General features: G+C 43.8%; 1 protein-coding gene across 1 annotated transcript; it reads right to left on the bottom strand.

The window, feature by feature from the left end:
- Nucleotides 1-5,590: 5,590 nt before the first annotated feature.
- LOC133737104 (uncharacterized) lies at nucleotides 5,591-6,957 on the bottom strand. Its single transcript, XM_062164726.1, has 2 exons — nucleotides 6,948-6,957; nucleotides 5,591-6,051 (listed from the first exon to the last, which is right to left on the bottom strand). Exons 1-2 carry the CDS (start codon nucleotides 6,955-6,957, stop codon nucleotides 5,591-5,593), a joined length of 471 nt encoding a protein of 156 aa, XP_062020710.1.
- Nucleotides 6,958-12,780: the final 5,823 nt, after the last annotated feature.

The following is a 12,780-nucleotide window of genomic DNA, read 5'->3' as shown; positions in this document are numbered from 1 at the left end:
GAACAATCATTTAATTTTTTTTTTTAAGGGCAACGGAAGACTAATCCATTATTGATGATAAATCATAACGACGTCACTCGGTCAAGCATGAAGGGTACAAACACCCCTCATATTACAATACATCCATGCTCACGAAGAGTACTAAAAACCAAAGGAAATCCAAAAAACTAAAGTCCAGAAAAACACTAAAGCAAAAAAATGCACTAAAAAAATAAAACTGCTAGCCCTACGCCTCCAAAGGTGAAACATCTTGATGCCTAAGACCCTCGTGGTGTACGTCTCCATGAATAAAAAGGCCACGTCTCACCCATAGAAATGTAGGGAGGCTTATCCTAACCATACCGGGAAATGGACTCCAACCTTGTATGCACAGCATGCAAACCTGCTGAACCACCCTCAGTAGACGCTGACTCCATCGATTCAGAGCCTCTGCAAACCGACATCGTCGGCGAGCTTTTGGGGTTGTTTCTCTTTCCATAGGGCCGTCCTTTCTTCTTGTAGACCTTAGTAGTTGAGGTCACTGTCACATCCACCAATCCCTCGGAGGAGAACTCCAAACCGAGGTTTTTCGGCTGTAGATCAACCTGTATGAGGTCCAAACTGTGTTTGGCACGCTTTCCCTCTTCTTGAGTCTCTTCCTCTCTTGGGCGCCGTACCCCCACAATAAGAGGTTGAGAAGAAGTTCCTTCAGTTGCCGACGCCAGCACCAACTCTGGTAGCAATCGGATCTGCACCGATCATTTCTTCAACAGGTTAGGGACCCTGAGAGCAGACAACAAGGAAGGTGATATTGTAGGCCGAACATTCGCCCTAATGACTAGGGCAGAAACAATAGGGCCTGCTACCGGCTGCGACCCAGTCTTCACTTCCAGCTCCAACGCCGACTTTGCCTCCCTCAGACAGCGCTGCTCTCCATGATTAAGCATGGTACAGATCCGGCAACGCCCCAAAAGACGCTCGTATCGAAAGCGAAGTGTTACGATATCATCAGGGGAAACCCAAACCTTTGATCCAATCACACCGGGTCGTTGATAGGTAGCACAAGTAGGACAACAATCGTCTCCAATTGACCCGCCCACCAGCCTTACCGTAGGCTCAGTCAAGATACCTGGAGGAATTCCTTGCAGCACAGTCCAGATCCAAACAAAATCCAGTTTCACCTCAGATATCTCTGAAAACCCATCATAGTCATTCAGGAGAAGCATGGATCTCTGAAAACCCCAAGGACCACCCTTCTTCACACGAGCAACATCATGTTCATGGGTGAACGTAAAGAGTAAACGATCACCTCTTGGTTGGACCTCCACAGTCCCAGTCAGACGCCACCAACGCTTTACAAGTATTCAGTCGACCCACTAGGTAGAAGTTATGGGCCAAAAACTCTTTCCCCGGAACCCTAAGGTTCCCCAAATCCACGGGTTCTTCCCCTTCCTTGAGCGACAGTTTAGTCGCAAGTTTGGTAGTCATGGAGTCAATAGTAGCAGCCATGAGAATGGGACGCCGCACAACTCGAGAACTCAAAACCCTAACCCTAGCAGAGCGAGAGGAAGGGGGAGTAAAAGTCACAGTATAATATCGATTAGTACTAGAGAACTTGATTATGTACACACAAAGTAAATGGCTAAATTTCATAATATCGACATATCTATTTTAATCGATTTCATCAAACAAAGTTTTGTTGGGCTTAATATAAGTTAATCTTTGATTCGTGTTCCATTTGATTTGGATTAGACAAAGGGATTACTATATATTAACACCATCTTGGCCATGAGATTACATAAAAAGTGGCTTAGCTAGACTATTGGTCATTTAAGTTGGTAATTAGTAAATGAAGAACATGATCATACATAAGCACTCCATGCCTATTACAATCCATTTTTTTCTTTAACTTTTAACAGATTTTAAACTTTCTAATCCAACTGAATGTACAACAATTAGTTCGTGAATTGAATTTAAAACCTTCCACTTACAAAGTAAGTACCGATGCCACTAGAACAAATGATATTAAGTGTCAGGGCCGGCTTTAGGCCTCCAATTCAAGGGGCCTCATATTTTTAAAAAGGTGTATATAATATTTTGTGTCAACATTTACATCTTAGATCCTTGAAAATACCAAGAGGTTCAATTCCCACCTAGGCCTGTTTGTTTTTTACTTTTAGTTGGTCATTCATATACCTTTTTAACCTTGGTTTACCTTTTCTTTTTAGTTTCTAATTTTTTTTTTCTTTTTATGTTTGTATTTGAAGTTGTTTATACTTTTAATTCATATGCTTTTTTACCTTAATTTTTTGGGTATTTGACACTCAATTTCTTATCTAAATTTCTTTTATATGAATTTTTGTTATTATTCTTGGTTATATTTAAGTAGTTTTTTTAATAAACATCATCATATAGATTTTCATTGATAAATGTCAGATCAGAATGACCATTACATATCATTCCGCTGCCATCTATAGACAGATCAGAAGTTGTGGTGAAGCCATGGTGGTACATAGGATAGGTCCACTTATTAGACAGGTCATGTTCATTTATTCAAGTAAGCCAATTCAAATGCCTATTCCACTATGAACTAGTTTTGCATAATAATAGGCTAAAGTTCATACAAACTAAATTAAAATCCCTTTCCCCAATGGGGAAAGGAACTCTCAACTAACTCACTAGAGCATTTGGACTCAAAAGTCAAATCCTAGAAACCAACTAGGCTCTAGGCCCAATAGGCCTATTCAGCATCAAGCCCAGTTGGACTGCCGGAAGCCCCCAAGACAACGGCACTGCCATCTGAGGTACCAACTTCGGAGCCCTTCTTGTCGTAGAACTCCATCCAAGCCGAGTTCTTGTACAGAGACGAGATGGAGCCGCCTGGCCAGGAGATAGGAACACAACGATCCAGATCAAATGAGAGCGAAGCAAGCAGTCGCGTTGCCTCCTCCAACGAACTCATCTATAAATTCTTTTTTGCTGAAATTTTATTGTTTTTGACTATTTAAAGGTCGAGTCTTTTCATTAATTCAGTTTAAATATGTCATTCTTCACGGTGTTGATTTCATTTATGAGATTGACTTGAGTTAATTTGTTCAATTTTGAATTTTTTGAATTACCAATGGCTACAACATACCAACATCTATAAATTTCGCGCATGTCTGGTTGCTTATTGTCATTCTTCATTGTGTTGATTATGATTTGTGAGATGTGTTTAAGTTCAAAAGTCCTCTGAATTTGCTCAATTTTTCAACCTTTTTGAATTATCATTGGCTATGTTGAAACACTTTTAACCCTGCATCCTAAGGTTGGAACTAAACGTAGCTTGATAGATGAATCTTCCTCTTTCTTGTGGCACAAAAGGCTGGGTCATATATCCAGAGAAAGAATGGAGAGATTGGTAAAGAATGAGGTTCTTCCGAACCTAGATTTTACTGATTTGGGTGTTTGTGTGGATTGTATAAAGGGAAAGCAAACCAAACACACAAAGAAAGGTGCCACAAGAAGTTCTAAGCTTCTTGAAATTATTCACATAGACATTTGTGGACCTTTTGATGTTCCATCTTTTAGTGGAGAAAAATATTTTATCACCTTTGTAGATGATTTTTCACGTTATGGTTATATCTATCTATTGAATGAAAAGTCTCAATCTGTAAATGCCCTTGAGGTATTCATCACTGAAGTTGAGAGACAGTTAGATAGAAAAGTGAAAATTGTAAGATCAGATAGAGGTGGTGAATTCTATGGAAGGTATGATGAGTCAGGACAACATCCTGGTCCTTTTGCTAAGTTCCTTGAAAAGCATGGCATTTGTGCTCAATACACTATGCCAGGAACGCCACAACAGAATGGTGTTGCTGAAAGGCGTAATCGTACGCTTATGGATATGGTTAGAAGTATGTTGAGTAATTCAACATTACCTATATCATTGTGGATGCATGCTTTAAGAACCGCTGTATATATACTTACTGAATAGAGTTCCTAGTAAGGCAGTTCCAAAGACTCTTTTTGAACTGTGGACGGGAAGGAAACCTAGTTTAAGGCACCTACATGTTTGGGGATGCCCTGCAGAGGTTAAGCTCTATAATCCACAAGAAAAGAAATTAGATTTTAAAACAAAAAGTGGTTACTTCATTGGTTACCCAGAAAAGTCTAAAGAATATAGGTTTTATTGTCCTGACCATAGTACAAGAATTGTTGAAGCCGGAAATACTAGATTCATTGAAAATGGTGAAATTAGTGGGAGTGAAAAGAGGGAAGTAATTATTCAAGAAGTTAGGATGCAGTTTTCTGCACCTATATCTTCTCAAAGAAGTGTTGTTCCTCTAGTTGTTGTACAACCTAACGACAATGAACAACAACTGAATAATCAAGAAATGAATGATCATGGAATAAATGATCAAGAAATGAACGATCAGGAAGTAGTGAATGATCAAGAAATGAATGACCAAAACCAATATAATGAAATCATTGACAATGAAGTTGTAGCACAAGAACCACAAGAAATAGGAGTAAGACGGTCTCAAAGAAATAGAAGACCTGCTATTTCAAATGATTATGTGGTATACTTGCAAGAATCTGAATTTGACATTGGGTCAAGTAAGGATCCGGTTTCTTATTCACAAGCCATTCAGCGTGAGAATTCTGAGAAATGGATTGATGCTATGAATGATGAACTGAAATCAATGGACCAAAACAAAGTTTGGGAACTCGTTGAGTTGCCTGAAGGATGTAAAAGAGTTGGGTGTAAATGGGTTTTCAAAACCAAACGCGACTCTAATGGCAACATAGAACGATATAAAGCCAGACTTGTAGCCAAAGGTTTCACTCAGAAAGAAGGCATTGATTACAAAGAAACCTTCTCTCCTGTTTCTAACAAGGACTCTCTCAGAATTATTATGGCACTTGTAGCTCATTTTGATTTAGAGTTACATCAAATGGATGTGAAAACGGCTTTTCTAAATGGGAACTTAGAGGAGGAAGTCTATATGAATCAACTTGAAGGCTTCTCATCAGAAGGAAAGGAATACATGGTTTGTAAATTAAAGAAATTGATATATGGACTTAAACAAGCTTCCCGACAATGGTATCTCAAGTTTAATGATATTGTTGTCTCCTTCGGTTTTAAGGAAAACATTGTTGATCAATGTATATACCTAAAGGTCAGTGGGAGTAAGTTTATATTTCTGATTTTATATGTTGATGATATTTTGCTTGCTAGTAGTGATCTTGGGTTGTTACATGAAACCAAGAATTTTCTCTCTAAGAAATTTGAAATGAAAGATATGGGTGAGGCATCCTACGTGATTGGAATTGAAATATTTTGAGATAGATCACGTGGACTGTTGGGGTTGTCTCAGAAAGCATATATTGAGAGAGTTCTAGAGAGATTTGGAATGGAAAAATGTTCACCAAGCATTGCTCCAACTCAGAGAGGGGACAAGTTTAGCCTTAAGCAATGCCCACTAAATGAATTGGAGCGGAAGGGCATGGAAAGAATTCCTTATGCATCCGCTGTAGGAAGTTTGGTTTATGCACAAACTTGTACAAGACCAGACATCAATTTTGTGGTTGGGATGTTAGGAAGATACCAAAGCAATCCAGGAATGGATCATTGGAAAGCTGCAAAGAAGGTGATGAGGTATCTACAAGGAACAAAGGATGTCATTTCAAGAACATGCTCATGCATGCTTCTCCTACCATCAAATTTCTTGGTGGTAAGTTCAGCCATTAATGTCCCTGCAAGAGACTTGTCAGCACTCTTGAAACGATCCTCAATGTTTTTCAAGAATTCCTTAGCAATTTCAGCTTTCGGAAGTGTAGTCATTATGTTGTTTGCTATAGTCATTCGCATCAGCATAATGCTCAGTCTATTTGACTTTTCCCAAGCCTTATGGAAAACCTTTTCTTCATCAGTGCTTTCATTAGTTAGAGCAGCAGGTTTCTCGGTTTGGAGTGCCGAATCCATATCCAGAACACCTAAGTGAAACTGAATTTGTTCACACCATTCCGAGAAATTCAGTCCATTGAGCACTGGAATAGATGAAGCATGTGAATGAAGCGAAACATGAGCTGCAACACAATAATACAAGGGCTCACAACATTAATTCTTTGAGTCACTAAACACGTACAAACAGTAGTATATCAACATAATACTCCTTTGGGTAGTTATATATCATGCATATATTTAACTAAAATGATGCATTTATCGTCATTTGAGCAATGAGTATATTCCTAATCAGACAAGCTTGTAATCTTTGGATCTCCAAAACTAATCTAATAGGATATATATCAAAAACTCCATTCTATTCATTAATCATATGAATGGTTAATCTACCTTTGGGTGATTCTTAAATTCTTATGAATAAAGAAAATCAATATGCTTATGAGTAAACCTTAAAACTTTACAAGGCAAGTTTTCATTTCATATGCATCAATATCATAAGCAATTGATAATCATCTAATTTGATATTCATGAGACCTTACTGCTTTGACCACTTTGGTGACTAACAAACCGCCATACTATGAATTCAAAAGTTAGATGAAATAAACAATCAAAATTGACATTCATAAAACTAGCAAAACCAAACTACTAGTGTTATGCCATTATTTCATTTGTGCTTACAGTACCATATTCATAATCATATATCATAATACATATGATGCAAGTCTGATAATAAAAAACAAATAGCTACAGATGAACAACATATGACCAAACCAGATTAATCATATAACTAGCGAAACGTTCATATAAATATATTTTGTTGTAAATAAATTCATATGCATATATAAATGCGCAGGAAATATATGAACAACAAAACAATATATATTCCATTAACGGAGAATCATGAAAGCTCTATTACTGAGCTCTGATACCACATGTAAGAGTTTAAATACATAAAACAAAGATCTAGGACTTACATGATCTCACAACATTAACCGTAAGGCGGAAAACATTAACTACATACCTTGTTCCATTGGAGCAATATGTAGTATACCAAGACGCAGCGGTTCAGCGAAGTCGTCAATCCAAAGGAAATGGTTTCTCTCTCAGCCCTTGCACCTCAAACTCTCATACGTGTTTTGAGTACTTTATGTGTGTACATAAGATGGAATTGTGCACTGGTTATATCGGGTGAGAGAGGACCAATTTGCGTCAATGACTTAAGTGATTTCCATCCATCATGGAAATAGATATAGGAAATTCCCTCTCATTGATCAATTAGGATCCATCAATTAGTCTATCAAATCATATATGGAATATACACCATAAGCACCAATTATTTTATATGATCCACAATTAAAGGAGTAAATTCTTACAGGCTACACTATACCCACATCTTGTATGGTGCAAGTCTTTTGGCATCTCCGAAATTATACTGTCCAACATATTGAAGTTATCTGTTTGAGATAATGTTTTCATCTTTAATTTCTAACTTTGCGTTTCTTCTTGCAGAGCAATTGTTACTAAAGTCTTTACCAGGTACATTCCTAGTTCTTCTGTTATTTCTGAAAATGGTATCCTTTGTCATGTAATTCTTTTTATCCATTCAAGAATATATGTCTCACAATGAAATAAAAGGAGTGCATCTTCAAAAGTACTTTGGTTCACAATGGTTGTCTTTTTTTTGCTATTGTATTTACTGTATCATTTTTCTAAAACTTCCATCTTTTTTTATCGATACCAAGATCATTCCTACAAAGCAGCTGATTTACTTTGATATTTGTCTACTTTCTTTGAAATTGCAGAGTACAGAATCGCCTCTGGTGTACGTGGCTGGACTTTTGGTTGTCCTTACTTAAAAAATCTAGAGAAAATTTACAAATGGTACCCGAAATAAAGTCCATTCATCAATTTGGTACATCACATTGGTACCTCAACATTGTTTCAATTTTCGTACCCTCCGTCTATAACGACGTCACCTCTATTGCCACAAAAGGTATTTCTTGGGCAATTTTGTCTTTTCTCTTTCTCAATTTTTCTTTTTCTTTTTCATTTGGCAGTAGTTTTTTCTTTTTCCTCTTTGGCAATAAATTTTTTCCTTTTCCTTTTGATCACTGAATTCTCTCTCATATCTCTGGCAGTATTTTTTGATCACAGAATTCTCTCTCATATCGCGCCTAGAAAAGCAATAAACCAGAGAGAGCGTGCGAGTTTCTCTGCCACTCTGCCAGCCGAAAGTCGTCAGTGTTTCTCGATCGCCGTTGCGTCTCGGTCCAGGAGAGGATGTGATCGGAGTGTAGCCATTTTTGCTTCATTCCAGCTTCTGGTAACTATCAAGGGTTAGTGTTTGTTTTGGAAGGAGAAAAAGAGAGCAGCAGTGGCAGATTCGTCCTCCGCCATCGAGAAGGAGCAAATCTCAGATCAGTGCTGGCTGCTTAGTGGTAGTTTGGTGGTTATTTGCCCCAATCTGGTGTCTTGTTGTGTTAATGTCTAAAAGTCCGGCGGTAGCTGAACCTTAGTTAACGCTAATCCGGTGAGCGGATCGATACTTGTGTACTCAAAGCCTCCGTTACCTGTCAAGTAAAATACAAAGGGCGTCAGAGGGAGACCGCGTTGGGCGGTCTTCGACTCTCCGATGCCTAAGTTAGTCAATGTATTTATGTTGACAAAGTAACAGTAGGTAAGTATTGAATGCGTAATTAATGAGGAGAGAGGAGAGAACCTTTTATAGGTGAGGAAGAGGTTGATCTTCTCTTTGTTTTCGATGTGGGACTGATATGCTTCAGTTCCCAGTTTCAGAAGCTTCTGATGCCATCTTGGCGCGGCGCGTGGCGGCGTGTCGCCGCCGATCTGGAGGTGGTCTGACGTTGGGGCTGTAGCCCGCCTGGCGGTGTGTCTGCATGTCATTCCTTTGGTTGGAATTAGTACCTTTGGCGGCACAATGAGCGTAGCCCATTAGAGCTAATTATGCTTGCAAATGTACATGTATGTACAAGTCCCCCAAGTCCCCAGTCAAGGAGGGCAATCTTGGTTGGGGAGTTGTTCGGCGGTTTGAAGCGTTTTCTTCCGCTAGACTTGCAAGAGCATAATTAGCGTCAGTGCGTTGTCAACCGTTGGTTTTACTGAGCAAACGCTTTATACCCTTTCGGGTGGGCCCCTGCTAGGCCCCCCAGGGAGTCCCCCACTCCCCGGCTAAGATAGACCTCCGGATGGTCGGCAAATTGTTTGTTGAGGGGGAGCTGCACGGAGCAGAGGGTGTTGGGTAGCGAGCCCAAGCTTTAGTACCCAAATGACGGGGGTCAACGTGCCTGATCAGGGTCGTCGTAGACTGTTGACAAGTCCCCGTGTCCCGTAGGGACGGTCTGACGGTAACGCCGCGTGGCGGTCGTTGTCAGAGTGAGGCGTGGCCTCGGGATTCGCCGTTTGGCGGATATCCCCCCGTTGAATGCAGCAGGAAGCAGCGTCCGGTAGACGTGCCTGGCGGTATTTTGTTGAGCGATAGTGCTGAACAAAGTACACAGCTAGCAAGCTGAAAAGGGGGTTCCGCTAGAGGTGCGTAGCGGAAGATGCCCCGCTTGCAGGATGGCAAGGGAGAAGTTCCGTTGGCGGGGTTTCGCTCAGCGGAGACTTCGTCACTTGGAAGATGTCAACGGAGAAGTTCCGCTGGCGGGGTTTCGCTCAGCGGATACTTCGTCACTTGGAAGATGACAACGGAGAAGTTCCGCTGGCGGGGTTTCGCTCAGCGGATACTTCGTCACTTGGAAGATGTCAAGGGAGAAGTTCCGCTGGCGGGGTTTCGCTCAGCGGATACTTCGTCACTTGGAAGATGACAAGGGAGAAGTTCTGCTGGCGGGGTTTCGCTCAGCGGATACTTCGTCACTTGGAAGATGACCAGGGAGAAGTTCCGCTGGCGGGGTTTCGCTCAGCGGATACTTCGTCACTTGGAAGATGACAAGGGGAAGTTCTGCTGGCGGGGTTTCGCTCAGCGGAGGCTTCGGACGGTTGGTGAACTCATCCCAAGTGGTTGCTTCCACCAGACGCTTCGTCTGGTGGTGGTTGACACGTGTCCAACCCGTAGAGGGTTAGTGTGCGGAGGCTTGTCTCCTAAGCCTGGCCGTCTTCTCGCCATTAATGATAGTAATTATGGATTTCGTAACCGAGGCGACGCCTCGGTTAATCCGGAGAGTAAGTGGAGACTTGTGACACGTGTACGGCTGGTGTGTGATGTCGTTTTTTAGCGGACAGCTTAGAACGCGTTGATGTTGACATAAAAGGGGGGGAACTTTAGCGAGATTTGACACTTTGTGAAAACTTCAAACCCGAGTCGTCGTCTTCAAGCTCTCTGCGATTTGCGAATAGAGTTCTGCGGGACGAAAGCTGTGGAGTTATCGGATCTTGGGGACGAGGCTTCTATCGGTGAGGACAAGCGCTTGCAATCACACCAAAGGTTTCACCTTTAAGGTTGGTGCTCTGAACCTCATCCATGTTCCATCGAATTTCTGTGTATTTGCTGTTGTCAGTTTTCTGGGTTTTGTGAATTTGGGGTGTTCTGAGTGTGTACAGTGGGCTTTGGGGATGGGTTTTGGTGTTTTTGACACAGTTGGGATTTCTGGATCCACTAGATGGTCGAATCTGGGTCAAGTGTTTGTTGGTTGTTTGTTCTTGTTTTTGTGTTTTCTGGGTAAACTGTTGCTGATGTTCTTGGCGATAACTGATGTAAGAATTGGCTAGATCTGTGTTTGTGCTAACTGGTGTGGGTTTTAGGGTTTGGGATGGCTAACGTCATAGAGATATCGAGCAGTGAGGATTCCGGGTCTGACGTGTCGTTCAACGCGGCGGATAGGATATTTATTGACTCGTTGCGTCCGTCTGCCCATGCAGGAACCTCACTGCCAGAACCGCTAGAGGTTGAGCCGCTACAGACCATACCTTGGGAAGTAGCCATGGGTCGTGCGTCACGTCCGGAGAGCTCTAAGGCGGGTGAGGTGGCTGCGGCCAAAGCTAGGCGCAACGAGCGTTTGGCGAGTAACAGCGCCGCTAGCGGATCCACTGGGGACGAGGAAGCAGCGGGGGAGGACGCTGAGTCAGCGTGGTTCCTCCAGGATGGCACCCCTGTTGACGAGGCAGGAGGGCGGATGAATGTCGCCGCCGTTACCAAGATGAAGCGGACGTTCCGGCTGCCGGGCTCTGTGAAGCTGCGCCCGCCGACGGTGGATGAGAAGGCGTCGATTCTCCCAGTGGGATTTGCGGCCGTTCACGAAGCGATATTCCGCCAAGGAGTGACACTCCCGCTGGTGCCCAATCTGCAAATCCTGGTGTGTGAATTCGGCCTTGCGTTCGGTCAGATTTGTCCCAACATGTGGCGTCTGATGCTGGCAATGAACTCACTGTGGCGGTTGTCCGGGTGCGAGGGGCCTACCGTGGCGGAAGTGCTTCACTTTTACGAGGTGGTGTACGTGAAGCGCCAGGGTTGTAGAGGGCAAGTGAACCTGAGCCGCCGCCAGGGAGCGCCCAAGCTGATCGAGAATCTGAGGGATTCGATGTCCTACTGGCGGGGGACCTTCTGCGTCGCCACAGAGGGGTGGGAGTATTAGGCTGGGGCGAACGAAGAAGGGCCGACGTTTAGGATTAAGTCGGAGTTCCAACCTATCCGAGGTTGGTAACCAGTTTCCGCTGGACGTAGCTGGCGGGGTTTTTTATCTTGCAGACTTGGTATTTTTACTAATCCACTTGTGTTTGTGCAGCGGGACTGTGGTACAACCTAACGCGCGAGGAGGAGTGTCGCGTGGCGCGGATCAGAGGCTGTTGGCGGAACCGCAACTTGCTGGACTTTAGACTTCTGACTGGCTGGGAGTTGTTAGTCGAGCAGAAACTTACTCGCTCCGTTGGTAAGAAATTTCCGCTAGACTGATTTCTTTCTTGTAATAAGTAGCCGAGACCGACTGGTTTATATATATATATATTTTAGAAACTCCGCCAGGCAATAAATCGAGTCGTGACGCTTTCGAAAAAGCAATGGACCGTGCCGAGATAGATAACTTTCTGGAGACCATGTACGCCGAGAGGCTGGTGGCCCAGCAGACGCTGGTGAACCCTGAGACACTGGCGCTGAGCCAGTCCGAGGTTCCGGTGGTGCTGCCGATGCCGCACCACTCCCATCTTGGTGAGGATGGTCTGCCGGTAGTGCAGGCGGGGGCTCAAGTGGGCGGCGGGAAGAGGGGAGGCGCTGCAGCTGGGCAGCAGAAAGAGCGGATGCCTGCCAACAGGCGTGGCCCCCAAAAGGAGAAGGTGGTGGCGGCGGATACTGTCATTGCGCCAAGGGAGGAACCGCCGGTGAGGGTGACGAGGACCGCCCTCTGGAACCAAAGGGCGCTGGAGAGAAAACATCGGCAGGTTGACTCTCCTGACGAGGAAGAGGGGGAGGACGTGGAGGTGATCGGGTCCCGCCGACAGAAGAAGGCCCGAGAAGCTCCGTCGAAGACTGCTGTGGTGGAGGGAGAAGCGCCCGCCGTTAGTGAGCTGGACTCATTTGCCGAGTATGCGGCGTTCATGACAGATGGGGAGCGGGAGTTCCTCTTCCATCTTTGCGAACGGCTTGGGTTCGGCGGCCTAGCGGGTATCTAGCGCCCGACGGCAATTGACCAATCGCCCTTCAGCTTGGCGTTTGGTCAAAAATCGGCGGGACTGCACAACATGTTCGTGGCGGCGTCAAAGCAGCCCCTGGTCGAGGGAGAGCTCAGGGGGGAAATCCAGGGTCTCCAGAGGGAGTTGGTGGAGGTGAAGGAGAAGCTGGCGGAGGCAGAGCGGCGCCTGGCTAAGGCGGAGTGTGACTTTGCCGACGCCCGCGGCAAGCTCAA

Source organism: Rosa rugosa, chromosome 3 (assembly GCF_958449725.1).
Source record: "Rosa rugosa chromosome 3, drRosRugo1.1, whole genome shotgun sequence".
Taxonomy (NCBI): Eukaryota; Viridiplantae; Streptophyta; class Magnoliopsida; order Rosales; family Rosaceae; genus Rosa; species Rosa rugosa.
This window is presented reverse-complemented; position numbering and strand designations above follow the sequence as displayed.